This window comes from Gorilla gorilla, chromosome 20, assembly GCF_029281585.2.
Source record: "Gorilla gorilla gorilla isolate KB3781 chromosome 20, NHGRI_mGorGor1-v2.1_pri, whole genome shotgun sequence".
In the NCBI taxonomy this organism is placed as follows: Eukaryota; Metazoa; Chordata; class Mammalia; order Primates; family Hominidae; genus Gorilla; species Gorilla gorilla.
The window spans coordinates 58716846-58737927 of NC_073244.2; the positions used below are offsets into that span (position 1 = coordinate 58716846).

At 47.9% G+C, this 21082-nt stretch overlaps 1 protein-coding gene across 2 annotated transcripts in view; it reads left to right on the forward strand.

Moving 5' to 3' along the window:
• Positions 1-19717, forward strand: part of SAE1 (SUMO1 activating enzyme subunit 1) — a 78331-nt gene extending 58614 nt beyond the window's left edge. Inside the window, exons 7-9 of one of the 2 annotated variants that reach the window (XM_004061043.3) lie at positions 6769-6913; positions 13173-13242; positions 18691-19717. In XM_004061043.3, coding sequence (XP_004061091.2) covers positions 6769-6913; positions 13173-13242; positions 18691-18783 — 308 coding nt within the window. In that variant the 3' untranslated portion in view covers positions 18784-19717. Of the gene's footprint in view, positions 1-6768; positions 6914-13172; positions 13243-18690 lie in introns of those variants that run through there. The other variant, XM_055369830.2, reaches the window with a different exon arrangement.
• The last annotated feature ends 1365 nt before the right edge of the window (positions 19718-21082 follow it).

A 21082-nucleotide genomic window follows, 5' to 3' on the forward strand; every position in this document is an offset into this window, starting at 1 on the left:
TTGTCAGGGGCTAGGGTCAGTTCTGAGGCTGCTGCCTGTCAAGAACATGGGTTTCTTCCTGCCCCCCTCCACTGCTGCTAACTGGAGTCTGACCTTCAAGAAAGAGTGAAAAAAGACAGCTTCTGTTTGTTTTGCTGCAAATAAGTGGCTGGACTGATTGGCCCCCTTCCCAGAGGCCCTGCAAGGACTTCAGATGTGGTCAGCGAGGTATGTGGACGGTGCCAGCCTGCCGGCCCTCGTCCAGCCGAACTGCACCAGGAACAGGCAAGGGTCCCAGAGAAACAGCGGGCCAGCTGCTGCTGCCTTTGCTCCTGCTCTTAATGCTGTCCTATTTCTTCCTAAGATGAAGCTGGTTTACTCTCTCAAGATTGATGGGCAAAGTTTTGTATGACCACTGTCTCCACTTCTCACCCACTGAACTTACAGCTTGAAATTAACAGAGGCGAGGCCCATCTGGAAAAATGCATTTGACAAAAACTTGATCAAATGGGGGATCCCCTGAGGTGGGTGGCAAAGAACCAGACCACTTGGAATCCTAGGTGCTGTGTCCCTGTATGGACCTGCTGTTTCTTTTGGATTCCATTAGGGTTAAGAAGCACAAATTCTGAAGCTAGATTTGAGTTTACATTTCTGCTCCAGTACTTGGGAGTTACAGTGACCAAGTCATTTAATGTTTCTGAACTTCAGTTTCCTGATCTGTAAAGTAGGATGGGTAGGTTGGGCATAGTGGGTCATGCCTATAATCCCAGCACTTTGGGAGGCTGAGGCAAGAGGATCACTTAAGGTCAGAAGTTCGAGACCAGCCTGGCCAACATAGTGAAGCCCCGTCACTAGTAAAAATACAAAAGTTATTTGGGCGTGGTTGTGGGCGTCTCCAGCCTGGGTGACAGAGTGAGACTCCATCTCAAAAAAAAAAAAAAAAAGAAAAAAACAAGTAAATAAATGAATAAAAATAAAGGAATCCAGCCATCTGTTAGTATAGCCAAAGCAGAGGATATTGCATCAAATGTCAAATGCTAGTCCTGTCAGTCACTCCTGAGAGAACAGGGCAACAAGACCCGGAAAGGGTATCAACACTGCCTGAGCAGATGGAGGCAAAGCTGTGCATGGGCTGCTTATAGGGCACAGTCTGAGGCCTTGCAGCAGTCACGTGGAAACTGAGGCTGCCTGCTTTCCAGGTGCAAGGTGATGGACAGTGGCAGGAACCCTGTGCTAGATGACTCTTGTGCGATCTTATTTCTTTGTCACTGGGACACAAGCACCAACTGTCACAAGGGACCAACAAGAGGAGGTGATTTTTTTTTCAGCTGTTACCACAAAGCTTTTCATCTTTTGGTTTGAAAACATAGCTGTGGGAATAGGCCGGGCGCGGTGGCTCACGCCTGTAATCCCAGCACTTTGGGAGGCCAAGGTGGGCTGATCACAAGGTCAGGAGATCGAGACCATCCTGGCTAACACGGTGAAACCCCATCTCTACTAAAAATACAAAAATTAGCCGGGCGTGGTGACGGCCGCCTGTAGTCCCAGCTACTAGGGAGGCTGAGGCAGGAGAATGGCGTGAACCCGGGAGGCGGAGCTTGCCAGCAACAGAGTGAGACTCTGTCTCAAAAAAAAAAAAAGAAAAAAGAAAAAAGAAGGAAAGAAAATATAGCTGTGGGAGCACCAAAGCCCAAAGCGTTATAGTGCCTACTATGTGTCAGGCACTATACTGAACATTTCACATGGCTTAGCACTCATGTGATCTTCACGATAACCTGGTGAGGGGGTAATTATTATCACCCTTCCTACTGGTTTGTTGTTGTTGTTGTCGTTGTTGTTGTTGTTTTGAGACAGTCTGGCTCTGTCACCCAGGCTAGATTGCAGTGGCACGATATCGGCTCACTGCAACCTCTGCCTCCTGGGTTTGAGCGACTCTCCTGCCTCAGGCTCCCGAGTAGCTGGGATTAAAAGCGTCTGCCACCATGCCCAGCTAATTTTTGTATTTTTAGTAGAGATGGGGTTTTATCATCTTGGCCAGGCTGGTCTTGAACCCCTGACCTCGTGATCCACCCGCCTTGGCCTCCCAAAGTGCTGGGATTTACAGGCATCAGCCACCATGCCCGGCTACTTAATTTATTTTTTGAGACAGCCTCTCTGTATCCCAGACTGGAGTGCAGTGGTGTGATTTCGGCTCACCGCAACCTCTGAATCCTGGGTTCAAGCAATTCTACTGCCTCAGCCTCCCAGGTACTTGAGATTATAGGCACCCACCACACTTTCGGCTAATTTTCCTATTTTTAGTAGAGATGGGGTTTCACCATGTTGGCCAGGCTGGTCTCAAACTCCTGACCTCAAGTGATCTGCCCACCTTAGCCTCCCAAAGTGCTGGGGTTACAGGCGTGAGCCACTGCACCTGGCCTCCTTTATTTTATGGGACATTTTTTGAAAAGAGGCTTGGTCCAAACAGGCAGTACTTGCCACTTCTGCAGTCATTTCTCTACCCTGCCCCAAAATGGTTACTCAGTTGCATTTATTTACTACAATCGGAATGCCAGCAGCACATCTACAAAAGTAGAAGTATTGGGTGGTAGCAGATCAGTGCTCTCTGGCATCCAGATCATCTAGATGGTTACAGCCTTTTTTTTTTTTTTTTGAGACAGAGTCTCGCTCTGTCGCCCAGGCTGGAGTGCAGTGGCACAATCTCAGCTCACTGCAACCTCCACCTCCCGGGTTCAAGAGATTCTCCTGCCTCAGCCTCCCGAGTAGCTGAGATTAGAGGCACCCACCACCATGCACGGCTAATTTTTTTGGTATTTTTAGTAGAGATGGGGTTTCACTGTGTTGGCCAGGCTGGTCTTGAACTCCTGACCTCAGGTGATCCACCTGCCTCAGCCTCTGAAAGTGCTGGGATTACAGGCATGAGCCACCACACCTGGCCAATTGTTATAGCTTTGAGTTGACTGCCAAGTGTTGAGGTAGCATTGAGGGTTGCAGAAGCTGTGTTCTTGAAAAAGAGAAGAGAGTAACATTCTCAGAAAGCAAACAGTATTCAGAAGAGTCAATGGGTGTTCTGGAGCTTTTTTCTTTTCTTTCCTTTTTTTTTTTTTAAAGAAATTACCAGCTGGGTGCTGTGGCTCACGCCTGTAATTCCAGCACTTTGGGGGGCCAAGGTGGGAGGATCCCCTGAGGTCAGGAACTTGAGACCAGGAATTTTTCTATTTTTAGTGAAACCCCGTCTCTACTAAAAATACAAAAAATTAGCTGGGTGTGGCTGCAGGCACCTGTAATCCCCAGTTACTTGGGAGGTTGAGGCAGGAGAATGGCTTGAACCCGGGAGGTGGAGGTTGCATTGAGCTGAGATCACGCCATTGCACTCCAGCCTGGGCAACACAGCGAGATTGTCTCAAAAAAAAAAAAAAAGAAAGAAAGAAAAAGAAATTACCTCTTCTCTGATATGCAGAACCCCGTCTATACTGGACAGGTGGAAGTTACCAGAGAAATACAGGCCAGGGGCCTTTGTCTGACATTGGCACTGAGGAAAGCATAGCCCAGAAGCAGGGTGTGTCTTTTTTTTTTTTAACCTGGGCATCTGTGGTTTGAGATCTTCTTGGAACACTTTATAACCCATTTCTGAACGTCTCCCAGGCTTCAGTGGAGCCACCTGTTGTAGCTTCTAAAACTGTGTCCTCCTCAGTTGTTCTCCCACCCATTGCCTTCACAGATGCAGAGACCAAGATTCACTCACTCGCCATTGGACCTTTAGCACCCAGGTCTGTCTGGCACAAAGTAAGTGCCAGGCTGGTGGAGTGAATGAATTCTACTTAGAGAATGGTCCTCAACACAGGCTGCTCATTACCAAAACTATTTGGTCTTTAAAAAGTGTGACTCTGATGCTTCAGTCTGGGGTGGGTACCAAATATTGCATTTTTTAAAGAGCCTCACAGCAACTCCTAGTAGTTTTCAATTTACCTTAATTTTTATGTAGGAACCCTTGTCCTGGTAGAGAGTATAATTTGCTGAATAAGTCTACTTTTTCAATCAACATATATGGAAGAGATATCAATGAAAGAACTGACAAACTGTAAAGCCCCCTCTCCAGGTGTAAAGCACTCAGGGCTTGGGCCTAGAAGCTGATCCATGTCTCTATGTCTGTTCTGAAATAGCCTGTGTGATGTGGGAGAAAGAGTATTGTCCTTAGAGACAAGGCTCGAGACTGGCTGTGCCCTTTCCTTGGGCAGCATGTAGGGAACAAGAATGCCTGCCCACCCGCAGGCGGGTTACCTGTGGACAAGGTGTAGTGGGCAGTTAGAAGGTGTTGGTATGTTAATCAGTCTTTTTTTTTTTTTTTTTTTTTTTTTGAGATGGAGTTACGCTCTGTCGCACAGGCAAAGTGCAGTGGCGCGATCTCAGCTCACTGCAACCTCCCAGGTTCAAGTGATTCTTCTGCTTCAGCCTTGCGCCACCATGCCTGGCTAATTTATGTATTTTTTTTAGTAGAGACGGGGTTTCACCGTGTTTGCCAGGCTGGTCTCGAACTTCTGACCTCGTGATCTGCCTGCCTCGGCCTCCCAAAGTGCTGGGATTACAGACGTTACAGACGTGAGCCACCACACCTGGCCAGTCTTTTTTTTTTTTTTTTTTTTTTTTCTGAGATGAAGTCTCGCTCTGTTACCCAGGCTGGAGTTCAGTGGCACGATCTCGGCTCACTGCAACCTCTGCCTCCCGGGTTCAAGTGATTCTCCTGCCTCAGCCTCCTGAGTAAGTGGGACTACAGGTGCCTGCCACCACGCCTGGCTAATTTTTGTATTTTTAGTAGAGACCGGGTTTCACCATGTTGGCCAGGTTGGTCTCAAACTCCTGACCTCAGATGATCCACCCGCCTTGGCCTCCCAAAATGCTTGGATTACAGGCGTGAGCCACTGCACCCAGCCTAATTAGTCTTTTGCTCCTATTTGTCTTTATTTGGGATAAAAGTTATAGCCTTGTTGGGGTCTTCTTACACAGTAGTTCTGACTCACAGCCATCATCTGAACCACAACCAAAATTAAACATCCGTTTATGGGGATTGAGATAGTTTTCATAGTAAAGGAAGTTTTGTTTGTAATGACCTTCCTGTTTGATGGGTCTAAGTATATGGCTGGCCCTTCTGGCTAAAGCAGCCTTTAAACTGGTCCTGCCTAGAATGTGTACCTCCCACTCCTTATCTCTCTTCTGGGTCCCTTCCCCTTTCCCTTTCCCTTCCCCTTCCCCTTCGCTTCTTCCTTCCCTTTTTTCCTTTTGCTTTCCTTTTTTTCTTCTTCTTTTTTTTTTTTTTTGACAGGGTCTCACTCTGTCACCCAGGCTGGAGTGCAGTGATGAGATCTCTGCTCATGTAGCCTTGACCTTCTGAGCTCAAGTGATCTTCTGCCTTGGCCTCCTTAGTAGCTGGGACTACAGGCACCACCATACCTGGCTAAATTTTTTGTTTTTGTTTTTGTTTTTGTTTTGGTAGCAGTGAGGTCTCACTATGTTGCCCAGGATTATCTCAAACTCCTGGGCTCAAGCGATCCTCACGCCTTGGCCCCCCAAAGTGTTGGGATTACAGATGTGTGCCATCACACTCTGCCTCTTCTGGGTCTTTTTTTTTTTTTTTTCCAGACAGAGTCTCACTCTGTTGCCCAGGCTGGAGTGCAGTGGCACGATCTTGGCTCACTGCAACCTCTGCCTCCTGGGTTCAAGCGATTCTCCTGCCTCAGCCTTCCGAGTAGCTGGGATTATAGGTGCCTGGCTAATTTTTTTTATATTTTTAGTGGAGACGGGGTTTCACCATGTTGGTCAGGCTGGTCTCAAACTCCTGACCTCGTGATCCTCCCACCTCGGCCTCCCAAAGTGCTGGGATTACAGGCGTGAGCCACCGCACCTGGCTTTTTTTTTTTTTTTTTTTAATTTTACTTTTTTGAGACGGAGTCTCACTCTGTCACCCAGGCTAGATTGCAGTGGCACAATCTTGGTTCACTGCAACTTCCGCCTGCTGGGTTCAAGTGATTCTCCTGCTTCAATCTCCCAAGTAGCTGGGACTACAGGCACGTGTCACCACACCTGGCTAATTTTTGTATTTGTAGTAGAGACGGGGTTTCACTATGTTGGCCAGGCTGGTCTCGAACTCCTGGCCTTGTGATCCACCTGCCTCGGCCTCCCAAAGTGCTGGGATTACAGCTGTGAGCCACCGCACCCGGCTCTTCCAGGTCTTAATAGAGCCTTTTTCCTCTACTGAAAGCTTCCACTGCTTTCTGCCCCTTTCAAACTCATATATACTTCATTGAATTGTTTCCTCGGGGAAGCCTTCCTGATACCACCCTACAGAGGGTGTCAGACGCCCTATTATGCTGTCACAGCACTTTTCACAGTAAGGTAAATTGCTTTTATAATTATTGGATTGCCTCTCTGACTATGTTTGTTGAATAAATAAAAAAAAGTGGCCAGCTGCCTTGGCTCACACCTGTAATCCCAGCACTTTGGGAGGCCGAGGCGGGCGGATCACGAGGTCAGGAGTTTGAGACAAGCCTGACCAACATGGTGAAACCCCGTCTCTACTAAATATACAAAAATTAGCCAGGCATGGTGGTTCGTGCCTGTAGTCCTAGCTACTCAGGAGGCTGAGGCAGAAGAATCGCTTGAACCCGGGAGGCAGAGGTTGCAGTGAGCCAAGATTGTGCCATTGCACTCCAGCCTGGGTGACAGTGTGAGCCTCCATCTCCAAAAAAAAAAAAAAAGTGGCTTTATAACCTGCCTTCTTTTTCTTATTCCCAGTGCTCTTAAAGTTCCGTACAGATAAAGGAAGAGATCCCAGTTCTGATACATATGAGGAAGATTCTGAGTTGTTGCTCCAGATACGAAATGATGTGCTTGACTCACTGGGTATTAGTCCTGACCTGCTTCCTGAGGACTTTGTCAGGTTGGTGTCAGTATTTATCACTGTTTAGTCTGGACAGATAAAGTTTGTTTTCAGGATTTGCCTTAATTTGACGAGCTCTTTTATTAGAAACCCTTCAGAGAGCACCCTGCCACATTCTGCTCGCTCCTGTAGACTTCTGCCTCTCCACTAGAATAGCAATATATAAAAAATAAAGAGGGGACAGATTCTGATTTTTACCGTAAGTATCTTATATTCACGTGGTTCAAAATTCAAGGCAATGTAAGATCTGTAAACATTATTCTCTACCTTTTTTCACTTTATGTGATCTTGTTATGTCTTGGGGACATCTCCAGATCAGTACATAATTTGCTCCCTCTTTTCCACAGCTCCTTAGTATTCTAGCGTGTGAAGCGATGGAGTTTATTGAACCAGTTGCCTGCACACTCAAGTTGTGTTCAGGCTTTTCTAACTGCGTAACACTGCAGTGTGTGACCTTGTGTCGTACGTGTGCAGGTACAACTGCAGGATAATTAGGAGGAAGGGAGTTGCTGGGTCAGAAGGATGTAATTTATCATTTGGTCAGCATTGCCACCTTGCCTCCATTGGTATCCTATCAATTCATACCCCCAGCAGCAAAACCACCCGTGTTCCCAGCATCCTCTCACTTGGACACTCCATGCTTTCACCTTACGTGACTACCTTTTTGCTCTCATAAACAGGCTTAGGATTTGATTGGAGAAGACCACATAGTGACTAGGTCACAATCTCTGTCTCTCTCTTTTTTTTTTTTTTTTTTTTTTTGAGACAGAGTTTCGCTCTTGTTGCCCAGGCTGGAGTGCAATGGCACAATCTCGACTCACTGCAACTTCTGCCGCCTGGGTCCAAGCCATTCTCCTAACTCAGCCTTTTGAGTAGCTGGGATTACAGGTGCCTGCCACCACGCCCAGTTAATTTTTTTTGTATTTTTAGTAGAGATGGAGTTTTCCATGTTGGCCAGGCAGGTCTTGAACTCTTGACCTCAGGTGATCCGTCTACCTTGGCCTCCCAAAGTGCTGAGATTACAGGCGTGAGCCACCACGCGCTCCATCCACATCTCCTTCCAAGCAGCTCTGGGATCATGTACACACCCTAATTCCCTTTCCATGTCTTGAGAGGCTTCCTAAACTCGGCTTTGCAGTGCCTCCAGCTTGTAGCAGTGATAATGATGGCTGCAGTTTACTGAGCAGCTATTATGTACTAGGCATCAGGTAGTAAGTAGCCAACCCAGATCCCACCCCAGGTATCATCACAGTGCTTGCTCTAGTAGCAGCATGCTACCTTGGTTTCTTATCAACAGTAAGGTCTGCCAGAGTCCCTAGTCCTTTCTTTGTTGACTTCCTGCTGGGAACTTCAGGTGAGCAACAGCAAACCCCACTCCATTTAGGGCCAGCAGTGGTCTTTGAAGCACCTGTGGTGCCCTGACCCAAAAAGCCATGATTGTCCTGGTACAGTGGCTCACACCTATAATCCCAGCACTTTGGGAGGTTGAGGCAGGCAGATTGCTTTGAGCTTAGGAGTTTGAGGCCAACCTTGACAACATGGTGAAACCCTGTCTCTACAAAAAATAGAAAAATTAACTGGGCATCGATGACTGGTGCTTGTAGTCTCAGCTACTCTGGAGGCTGAGGCTAGAGCATCGCTTGAGCCCAGGAAAGCAGAGGTTGCAGTGAACCAAGATTGCACCCCTGCATTCCAGCCTGGGTGACAGAGAGAGACCGTGTCTCAATACATATAGCGTAAGGCTGGGCGCGGTGGCTCACGCCTGTAATCCCAGCACTTTGGGAGGCCGAGGCAGGAGATTGAGACCATCGTGGCTAACATGGTGAAACCCCATCTCTACTAAAAATACAAAAAATTAGCCAGGTGTGGTGGTGGGCGCCTAAGTCCCAGCTACTCGGGAGGCTGAGGCAGGAGAATGGCATGAACCCGGGAGGCAGAGGTTGCAGTGAGCTGAGATCATGCCACTGCACTCCAGCCTGGGCGACAGAGCGAGAGGGAGACTCCTTCTCAAAAAAAAAAAAAAAAAAAAAAAAGGCAGCAATAGAGTGGCAGTGCCTGAGCACACGAGACTGAGACATGGAAAAGCGGTTTCCCCAAAGAGGGTGGGCAGGGAAGGAACCACTTTGGAGAGAAAACCAGCCAGCAGCTCGTTAGGCTGTGGCTTTCCTCTTCTAGGAAGCAGGGCCTTCAACTCTGCTGGCCGGTGATGCAGAGCCAGACCGTTCATCACTCTGAATGCCCAAATAGTCACTTGGCTGCACACTCACGGCCCAGCACCCAGCCCCAGGTATGCTCAGCGGCTGCCGCTTGCCACTGGCTGCCTGGCTGGGATTATTGGAACTGAAGCCCTGCATGACCCAGTCCTTCTTCCTGCTGCGAAGCACAGCAGAGGAAACACTTGCTTCTCACAAACTGGTCATTCCTCCACCAAGAGATGAGTGCCCCAGTGAGTTACCATGAGATCCAAGCCTGTACAGTGTCATCAGCCGCTGACCTCACGGTGCTGATGTTACAAAGGCACCTTGTAAACTGCTGCCTATGTTTAGATGATGGCTTTTTTTTTTTTGGAGACAGAGTCTCGCTCTGTCCCCCAGGCTGGAGTGCGATGGCATGATCTTGGCTCACTGCAAGTTCCGCCTCCCAGGTTCACGCCATTCTCCTGCCTCAGCCTCCCCAGTAGCTGGGATAACAGGCGCCCGCCACCACGCCCAGCTGATTTTTTTTGTATTTTTTAGTAGAGATGTGGTTTCGCTGTGTTAGCCAGGATGGTCTCGATCTCTCGACCTCATGATCCGCCTGCCTCGGCCTCCCAAAGTGTTGGGATTACAAGTGTGAGCCACCACGCCCAGACTTTTTTTTTTTTTTTTTTTTTAAGATAGGTTCTCTCTCTGTTGCCTAGGCTAGAGTGCAGTGGCACATCATAGCTCACTGCAGCATCAACCTCCTGGGCTCAGGCGATACTCTCACCTCGGCCTCTTGCGTAGCTGGGACTATAGGCTTGTACCACCAAGACTGACTAAATTTTTTTTTTTTTTTTTTTTGTATTGACAGGGTCTCACTATGTTCACCAGGCTGTTTCCTATTTTTTAAAGTTATGAACCGCATAACAAGAGAGTATACAAAGCACATCTGCCTGAGTTAAATGATAATTAATACTTACTTATTTTTGTTGTAGAGACGGGGGTCTCACTCTGTTGCCCAGGCTGTTCTCAGACTCCTGGATTCAAGCCATCCTTCTGCCTTGGCTTTCCAAAACTTCTGGGATAGACAGGCGTGAGCCACTTGTATCTCTTTTAATTTGGAATAGCCCTTGGCAAACTGGCTTGCCACCTCTTTTTGTAAATAAAGTTTTATTGGCACACTTACTCATTTATATATTATCTGTGGCAGCTTTTGTGCCACAGCAGGGTTAAATAGTTATAACAAAGACCATATGGCCCATAAAGCTGAAAATATTTTATTATCTGGTTCTTTTGTTTGTTTGTTTGTTTGTTTGTTTTTGAGACAAAGTTTCACTTTGTCACCTAGGCTGGAGTGCAGTGGCGTGATCTCGGCTCACTGCAACCTCCACCTCCCGGGTTGAAGTGAATCTCCTGCCTTAGGCTCCTGAGTAGCTGGGATTACGGGCATACGCCACCATGCCCAGCTATTTTTTTTTTTTTTTTAATTTTTTTTTTGAGATGGAGTCTTACTCTGTCACCCAGGCTAGAGTGCAATGGCCCGATCTCGGCTCACTGCAACCTCTGCCTCTGTGGTCTGTGGTTCAAGTGATTCTTCTGTCTCAACCTCCTGAGTAGCTGGGACTACAGGCGCGTGCCACCACGCCCGGCTAATTTTTGTATTTTTAGTAGGGATGGGGTTTCACCATATTGGCCAGACTGATCTCAAACTCCTGACCTCATGATCCACCCAGCTTGGCCTCTGAAAGTGTTGGGATTACAGGCATGAGCCACTGCACCTGCACCTGGCCTGTTATCTGGTTCCTTTTTTTTTTTTTTTTGAATCAGAGTCTCGCTGTGTCACCCAGGCTGGAGTGCAGTGGCGTGATCTCGGCTTATTGCAACCTCTGCCTCCCGGCTTTAAGTGATTCTTTTGCCTCAGCCTCTGGAGTAGCTGGGACTATAGGCACGTGCCACCACGCCCAGCTAATTTTTGTATTTTTAGTAGAGACGGGGTTTCACCATATTGGCCAGACTGAACTATTCCTCCAACACGGCCAAAATGAGATTCTACCAGCAATGGGAGGAGTTTTTTAATTATTATTATTGGGAGTCTCTCTGTCACCCAGGCCAGAGTGCAGTGGCGCCATCTCGGCTCACTGCAACCTCCACCTCCTGGGTTCATGCAATTCTTCCGCCTCAGCCTCCCGAGTATCTGGTATTACAGCCGCCCGCCACCACACCCGGCTAATTTTTGTATTTTAGTAGAGACGGGGTTTCACTATGTAGGTCAAGCTGGTCTCGAACTCCTGACCTCAAATGATCCACCCGCCTTGGGTGCTGGGATTGCAGATGTGAGCCACCGTGCCCAGCCCTAGTTCTCCATGTATTTTAGAGCTCTGTAGTGGACCTTGATAAGCAGGAAGATGTTACCCCTGGATGAACAAAATGGGAATGTGCTGGTCCTGGCCAGGGCGTAAGGAGCCGGAGGTGCTTTTGGACACAGCTCTTGGGATTGGAATGGATACAGCCTTTTGGGAGGGCATTTTGGCATACATATGAAAAACTAGCATTGCTATATTTAGAAATTTGTCTTAAGGAATTATTTCCACGCCTGTGTCTTTGTCAAGATGTATGATTACAGTGTTGAACAGCTTAAATGTCCCTCAATAGGTTATAGAACAGAAGAGTAATAGTTGATAATATTTGGGTTTAAAATTATACCTATTTATTTATTTATTTATTTTTTGAGACAGTCTTGCCCTGTAACCAGGCTGGAGTGTAGTTGTGCGATCTCAGCTCACTGCAACCTATGCCTCCCAGGTTCAAGCGATTCTCCTGCCTCAACCTCCTGAGTAGCTGGGACTACAGGCTCACCCCACCACACCAAGCTAATTTTTGTATTTTTAGTAGAAACGGGGTTTCACCATGTGGGTCAGGATGATCTCGATCTCTTGACTTTGTGATCCGCCCACCTCGACCTCCCAAAGTGCTGGGATTACAGGCATCAGCCACTGAGCCCGCCCTAATTATACCCGTTTAGATTGTGCACTTTTAAAAATGTCTAGAAGGGGCTGGGCGCAGTGGCTCACACCTGTAATCCCAGCACTTTGGGAGGCCGAGGCGATCACGAGGTCAAGAGATTGAGACCATCCTGGCCAACATGGTGAAACCCCGTCTCTACTAAAAATTCAGAGTAGCCGGGCGTGGTGGCGGGTGCCTGTAGTCTCAGCTACTCAGGAGGCTGAGGCAGGAGAATGACATGAACCCGGGAGGCGGGGCTTGCACTAAGCCGAGATCGCGTCACTGCACTCCAGCCTGGGTGACAGAGCGAGACTCCGTCTCAAAAAAAGTCTAGAAGGATGTGCACCACACTGGGGAGATTGGAGGTAGTTCTGTAGGGAGGCTTTCCCTTTCACTTGTCTGTGTTCCAGTTTGCTTGGTGAGCACACAGCATTGTGTTCAGGAGTAGAAGCTGGCAGAGCACACTTCCTTTGGGGAAGTGGTGGAATTAAGTGATTTGCTTACTAGGATGGGTAACTTGGAGGGGCAGGTGACTGTGTCATCTAAAATTTGTCCTCTGGATGCCCCATCCTGGCCCAGAAGGGCTGGTTTCTATGTGGGTTGTGAAGACTTTTTCTGCCCTCATACTTTAATTTCACGCCTCAAATTTCCCTTGCCTCCTACATGTTAACACAGGCCTGCTCCCTGACATTTGTCTGGGAATAGCATATAGAACCCACTGGCCATTATGGGTAAGAAGAGAATTGCGAGAATGTGACCAGGGCGCTGAAACATCTGATATCTCTAGGACAGATATAGGAAGCACAGATATAGTCTTTCCTTTAACTTGTAAAAATAAAAGTATTGTGAAAGAATTTCTGCTTGCCAAAGTTCAAAGGTCTTTTCCAACCACTTATGAATCCCTGACTCAGATTTCATTTTCATGCCTAGATGCCAGCATTAACACTGCTATCTGAATCGGGCCCTCCTGCTTGAAGTTGTTTTTATTCAGGAGAGCCTACTACTGAATTTCTCCAGATGTCATGGTCACAATTCTGTTCCCAGTGCTCCATTTTCCTTGTCTTCTTCTCTTTTAGGTACTGCTTCTCCGAGATGGCCCCAGTGTGTGCGGTGGTTGGAGGGATTTTGGCACAGGAAATTGTGAAGGTAAAACATCACTGTGGAGCAGAAAATTGCTAACCATGACTTTGTATATGTGCTGACAGAGAGAATGGAAACTGTCTTAGACAGCTGCCTGCTTTCTCTCACCCCATTCATCTTTGTTTCATGCCGTCCCCATTTCCACCTCATCCCATTTTCTCTGGCCCATCCAGGTGCCATTCAGCAAATGACCTTGGAGTGCCTGCTCTGTGCTCAGCTCACAGTTGGCCATAGTGCCTCGAAGGTGTGATCTGCTCTCCCCTAACTGTATTAGTTATCCAGTGCCTGTTGTATTGGTCAGGGATTCTGCTTCTCATAGCTCTATAAGTGAGTACTATCATGATCCCCACTTAAGAGGAAGACTCTTGGGCCCATGAAAGGGACTCCAGAACCTGTGCTCTTAACCTCTGTACAGTTTATCTCTATTCATCACCATGACATCAAAGCCCTCCCTTTTTTTTTTTTTTTTTTGAGATGGAGTCTCGCTCTGTCCCCCAGGCTGGAGTGCAGTGGCACGATCTCAGATCACTGCAAGCTCCACCTCCCGGGTTCACGCCATTCTCCTACCTTAGCCTTCCAAGTAGCTGGGACTACAGGCGCCCGCCACCACGCCCAGCTAATTTTTTTGTATTTTTAGTATTTTTAGTAGAGACGGGGTTTCACTGTGTTAGCCAGGATGGTCTGGATCTCCTGACCTCATGATCTGCCCGCCTCAGCCTCTCAAAGTGCTGGAATTACAGGCGTGAGCCAGTGTACCCAGCCGCCCGCCCCCCCCAGCTTTTTTTTTTTTTTTTTTTTTTTTGAGACAGAATCTCACTTTGTCTCTCAGACTGGAGTGCAGTGGCATGATCTTGACTCACTGCAACCTCCGCCTCCTGGGTTCAAGCGATTCTTCTGCCTCAGCCTCCCGAGCAGCTGAGAGTACAGGTTCCCGCCACCACACCAGGCTAATTTTCGTATTTTTAGTAGTTCACCATATTGGCCAGGCTGGTCTCCAACTCCTGACCTTGTGATCCTCCCACCTCAGCCTCCCAAAGTGCTGGGATTATAGGTGTGAGCCACCGCACCCGGCCAAGCCCCTGTCTTTTTAACTACACACTGTAGGTATTTGTAGAGAAATCAGTTTCTGTGTCCCCATGAACACACCAGGAGCCCCTCAAGGCTCTGTACATGATGACCCGTGACCCTGTTAGGTAGATGTTAGTGTGTCTCTCAGAAGGGAAGCATCTCATACAGGGTCACATAACCAGTAACTAGCACAGCCTTTTGAGGGTCTTCTGGAACATTTGGGTTGCTAAAACTATACCATACCCCCAAATATATTGTACATTCTTTGCAGACTTTGCTATTTGCCCAAAGATGTTAAATTTGCCTTTTGCAGGTTCTTGGCTGCCTTAGTGGACTCCGGTGAGGCTTTTTCCTTCTTTCTTATGGAGCAGAGTCGTGCCTGGTTAAATGATTGGCCATGTCCATGTACATGTCATGTTTGAGCTTAGGAGGACAATTTGGAGGCCCAGCCCTTAACACTTTCTCCTGGGGTCTGTAAATTCTGGAGACATTTGGCTCAATTTGTTAGTCACACCATTTTCCTAAGGCTACTTTTTTTTTTTTTTTTTTTTTGGTCTATTTTTTTCTGATCCTTCTCTCTGGTCTAAATTCTTCCTTTGATCAAATCTAACTTTCTTCTATGTGATGGGCACTGAGGAGATATTTGGAGGGGAAAGAAAAGTGTGCAATGGCCATACCTCTTTCCTTGCTCACATTTTATACATAGCCCAGAGTGATGTGAAAATTACAGTTTATATGCCCAATCTGAGAAGAGGGTAATGGCCACCCAGAGGACTGTTTGAGCAGGATTCTGAGGCTCCCTGTAGACAAACTGCAGGAAAGAGTGCAGCAATGGGAATGTTCTAAGTGGAGAATGGGAATGTACATATTTTTGTAGCCTAAAATGACGACACCACCAATAATAGACAAGACTTACTGAAAGCCCACTGTCTGCCACACAAAGACAGTGTTTTTTACGTGGATACTCATTTCATCTCCCACCAGCCCTATGAAGTAGGAACTCCTGTGATCCCTGGTTTATAAAAGAGAGACTAAGGTGCAGGAAAGAAGATGCTTGCCCAGGCTAGTGAGTGTGGTGCCAGGATGTGGGCCCAGGCAGTCTGGTTTCTGAGCCTGTCCTCTTCACCACGGGGCAGTCATGCGTCAGGTGTTGCCTTCAATGGCACCATCATGTAGAGACTGCATGGACCCCAGGGCTGCTGCCCTTGCATTGTCAGCCTCACTTCTGCACATCCCATTGAGGGGCTCCCCCTAAATTTTTCATGTGGGATGGAGACTGGAGGTTGGGGCAGGTAGCCTTGACCCCATTGTTGGTGGTAGCTTCTCACATCCCCATCCTCACACAGCCCCCTCCTTCCTGCCTGCTGGAGACAGCTGGTGCCCAGCATCTTGTTTCTGTTTATCCCAGATAGCCAGAGTACTCTGCATTCTTGGTTGCTGGGTGTGTTTGGAATCTCCTCCTACCCCATCTTGCTTGGGAAGCACTTTACCTTTTGCCCCATGTTCACCCCATGCCCTGCTCTCATCCCCAGTACTCCTTCATACTTATTACTGGTCAGCCTTCAGCCAGCTGGCAGGCGGGGCCTGCAGTCCAAGGGCCTCAGACTCACCTTTCTCTCCTGAGGCACTGTCTGAGCACCTATGGAAAGCTTACACTAGGAGATGGGTCAAGCGCAAGTCTGCTCCTTTGGAATCATCTTCTGCGTCTTTCCTTTCTTACGTCCTTCTAGATACCCTATTTTATATCCATGTCTACTTCCTTGGGTTTAAAGCAGTTTTCCTTTCTCTCCATCCCCACCGTCCACGGCAGGTCTCCCTGTCTATGGTAAGAGAGGTGATAGTGAAAGCAGCAGCCATCCCAGGTTCATGGTAAAACACGTACCATCTCCTGTATCTTGGGTTTGAGGGTCTAAGAGTTCCACCTGTGTACTGTTGGACCCTTCCACCTGGCTAGGTTGGTGGCATCCCCAGTATTGGTAAAGGACTCCTGGCCCTATTATTATTAATAGCAGCTCCTACTTACTAAGAATTTACTATGTGCTCGGCACTTTACAAGGCTAGTCACATTTCATTCTCACCAAAACTCTAGCAGGCAGGTGCTTTTTATTTGCCTATTTGCCCAGAGAAGCAAACTTCTTTCTGATCCAAGCTCCATGTGGACAGAGACCTTCTCAGAATCCTTAATGTCTAGCTGAATACCTGGCATAGAGTAGATGCTTAATAAATGTTCCCTTGACTGGGTGCAGTAGCTCATGCCTGTAATTCCAGCACTTTGGGAGGATTGCTTGAACCTAGAAGTTCAAGACCAGCTTGGGCAACATGAGGAGACCTCATCTCTACAAAAGTCCCAGCTACTCGAGAGGGTGTGGGAGGATATCTGGAGCTGGGGAGATGGAGGTTGCAGTAAGCCGAGAATGTGCCTCCCACCTGGGCAGCAGAACAAGATCCTGTCTCAAAAAATTAAAAACATTTACAAATAAATAAAATTTCCCTGGAAAAATAGCTGACTAACACTATTTGTATATGGTAGATGTGATTGTCCCCGTTTTATGGATGAAGAAATGAAAAGGGTTTGGTGCTGAGTTTGAAGAGGAGCAGTTCAGGATGTGTAGCCCCACCTTCCTCTTGAATGATGGGACGGTGCTTCTGGGAACCGTTAAACCCTGCCCTGGCAGCTTGCCTAGGTGATGTCTTCCTCTTTAAATGGTAGCTTGTGGTGAAATTTCAATCCTTTCTGGGTTAAGGACCTGTTTGAAAATTTGTGACAATTGTGAACCCTTTCTCAGAAAGATGTATGTGCATACAAGACTCAGTATGTTGTTTCGGGGGCTGACCCTGCCTCAAAAGACAAGGCCACGTGCTCACTCTCCTTCCCACCCCCACTCCTCTCTCTCGCTCTCTGTTGCCCAGGCTGGAGTACAGTGGCGCCATCACAGCTCACTGCAGACTTGATTTCCCTGGACTTAAGTGATCCTCCCACCTCAGCTTCCTGAGGCACTGAGACTATAAGCACACGCCACCACTTCCAACTAATTTTTTTATTTTTTGTAGATACGGGGTTTTGCCATGTTGCGCAGGCTGGTCTCGAACACCTGGGCTCAAGTGATTCTCCCTCCTCGGCCTCCCTAAGTGCTGGGATTACAGGTGTGAGCCATTAAGCCCAGCCCGGTTCTTGTATTTTAAAGTGCTCTGTCTGGTAACCCCACAAGATAATCACCATTGCCGTTGCTAAATAGCATTGTCCAGGCCCTCTGGATCCCAGCCCTGACCCACCCTGTGGAAGCCTAGCGACTTTATGTCCTCATGGAATAGCCCCCTTCTGCATCAGTGTGTTCCTTGATTAAATGTGTCCCCTTAGGTGATAAAGGCCACAGCCTAAGAACTGCCACCTTTCTCAGTTGAATAGTCATGAATAATTATTTCTGCTGTTTGCCCAATGGTGGTGCAACACAGTGTTAGTCATTGTTTTAGTTTTAAGGTTTTTTTTGTTTGTTTGTTTTTTGTTTTGAGACAGGGTCTCACTCTGTTGCCCAGGCTGGAGTATAGTGGCACTATTACAGCTCACTGCAGCCTCAATCTCCCAGGCTCAAGCGATCCTCCCACCTCAGCCTCCCGAGTAGCTGGCACCTTGGGCATGCATCACCATACCTGGCTAATTTATGTCATTTTTCTTTTTCTCTTTTTTTTTGAGACAGAGTCTCACTGTGTCGCCCAGGCTGGAGTGCGGTGGCGCAATCTCAGTTTACTGCAACCTCTGCCTCCTGGGTTCAAGCAATTCTCCTGCCTCAGCTTCCCAAGTAGCACGCCACCATACTCGGCTAATTTTTGTATTTTTAGTAGAGACAGGTTTCACCGTGTTGGCCAGGCTGGCCTCCAACTCCCAACCTCAGGTGATCCGCCCACTTCAGCCTCCCAGAGTGCTGGGATTACAGGCGTAAGCCACTGCGCCCCACCTATTTTAGTTTTCATATAGACGGGATCTCACCATGTTGCGCAGACTGGTCTTGAATTCCTGGGCTCAAGTGATTCTCCCACCTCAGCCTCCCAAAGTGCTGGGATTACAGGTGTGAGTGTGCCTGGCCCTGGCCTGTTTTACATTTTTGAGATACATAGTTTAACCCAGGCAAATACATTTCTTAATCTCATGTTAGGAAAATAAGGTAATGTTTGGAGAGGTTAAATAATCTCCCCATGGACACACAGCTTGTAAGGGACAGAGCGAGGAGATAGGACAATCAAAATTGTCTCCAGACATTGCCAAATAGCCCTTTGGGAGCAAAATCGACCCCAGTTAAGAACCACTGCCCTAGACTGCTTTTAGAATTTTTTTTCCCCCATTCCTCTTAAAGCACTTGAGCTAAACCCTCTTTTCATTTTTCTCCCCAGGCCCTGTCTCAGCGGGACCCTCCTCACAACAACTTCTTCTTCTTCGATGGCATGAAGGGGAACGGGATTGTGGAGTGCCTTGGCCCCAAGTGAACTCAAGACTTGGCAGCCCCAGAGATGCCAACTGCAGCATGCCCGCCTGTATTCTCTGTCCCCTTCCTTCATGAAGGCATCTCCAGGCAAGGAAAACTGAAGTCATTGGCCCGATACAAAACATTTCCTGCAACGAAGGAGGTGGTGCCGACGTGCTGCTTCCCATCACCAGCAGCTGCTTGACAAGGGGTGCAGGGTCTTTGTTCCAGCACTGTTCAGGCTGCCTGTCATCCTGGGCCTGCCAACTCCCCTGAGTGATGAGCACTTCCAAGCACCCCTCTGCCCTTTCTCTGTCCTTATGCTGTCCTGGCCTCGCCAGCCCTCTGGGGCATTGTGGGAGATGCCTGCCAGGAATGAGCACGCTCTGTTGCTCGGGAGCCTCTTGCCACCTTCTTGGACTTATTCCCCACCTGATATCTTATAGAGAAAAGTGTGAATTCAGGTGGAGAGTAGGCCCAGGCCCCATGAGGCACCAGTGGAAGCACAGCTCCAAGTTCAGACAGGTGCCCTTAGAGAGGAAAACCATGACAGGCAAATGCATTTCCTCTGGAGTTTGAGACCCTGACAAACAACAGGTGGCATCTGGTGTGCTGTTCTTGAGTTTTCGTTTAGGATTAGTTGAGTTCCAGCTGGGTTTTGGGAGAAAGGAGATGCTACCAAGTCTTGGATGTTAGGGCGAGACCCTGCAAGTTGAGTATTAGAGAGCTTGTCTTTCAAGGCAGGTTCCTGGGGCTTCAGGGCTAGGAGGGAGGAGCCTGCCCTTTTAACAGAATCCCAGTCACATGCGGCCCAAGTCACTCAGAGGCTGTTGCATTTCAGGGCTGTGTTGGTCCTTTGTTTACCTCCTAAACCACACCTGTTTGTGTTTCACATATGTTGTGAATTTTCTTTGGTTCTTTTTAAAGGAATGATAATAAAGTTACTTGCTTTAGGATTTGCTTGTTTTTCTTCCACTTCAGAAGCTTCTGAGAGGGAATGGGATGATCCTACCAGTTGCCTTTTCAGACCTGAGGCTCTAACTCAAGAGATTCCTCCTCTCTCTCACCATTCCTGCCACCATTTTTTCTGGGTGATGCAGCAAGAGTTAAATTGTTCACATTCTAGAATGTGTAGAAGCTCCTGGCTCCAGTTGTCTGATGGATAATTCAGCTAAATAGTGGCTATTTTCAGTGGCAAGAATTATAATAATAAAGGGAAGTCAAAAGTGATGCTTAGTATGCCCCAAAAGTCCCACAGCCGCTACGGGTCAGAGCTTTTATTGGAAGACCAGGTTTGCCTTGATGCAGCCAAAGTGCGTTCCAGTTCACCCCACTCTTGCTTGTGTTTCTTCTTTATGTAAATTGTGTGATGTTTCAATAAATCAGTCTCTTTCCTATTCTGATCCTGCAGCAGTTAGTCGGGGAGAAAAGTGGTCTTCACTACAGGAGGGCCTCTGTTCCTCAACCCTGCATCACCTGCTCCCACCGGAGGTGGGACAGGGGCTGCATTTCGGAAAGGATCCATGTCTGGCCACCTTTAGTGCAAGTCAGTGGCGTCAGGGTCAGCAGTTACATTGCTGCATGAATTTCACATGGTCTTTAAATTCTGAGCTAATTATACTCTTGACTGTAATGTGCAGCCTTGGTCACAAGGGGGAGCAGGTGGGTCTGGATTGATAAAAACAAAATTGTAGAATCGTCCCGGAAGCTTCAAACTTTTCCACCCTGTACCTCTAACGGCAGAGATTAAGTCACCCAGAGGACCCCTCAGGAATCGAGGGGAAAGCTGCCAGCCCCAGGCAAGAAATGTCTAGTTTCTACAAATTTCATAAACTGCCACATGATGTTTGTATTAATCATAAAAATGAAGAAAAAAAGGCCAGGCGTGGTGGCTCACGCCTGTAATCCCAACGTTTTGGGAGGCTGAGGCGGACGAATCACGAGGTCAGGAGTTTGAGAGCAGCCAGGCCAACATGGTGAAACCCTGTCTACTAAAATTACAAAAATTAGCCGGGCATGGTGGCGGGTGCCTGTAATCTCAACTACTGGGGAGGCTGAGACAGGAGAATCACTTGAACCTGGGAGGCGGAGGTCGCAATGAACCGAGGTCACACCACTGCACTCCAGCCCGGGTAACAGTGTGACACTCCATCTCAACATCTGCAGTTAGTCAGGCATGGTAGGAGGCTGTGGCGGGAGAAGCACTTCAGCCCAAGAGTTCGTGACCAACTTGGGAAACAAAGCAAGACCCCATCTCCACAAAAAAAGAAATAGCTGAGCGTAGTGGCTTGTGCCTGTGGTCACAGCTGCTTGGGAGACTG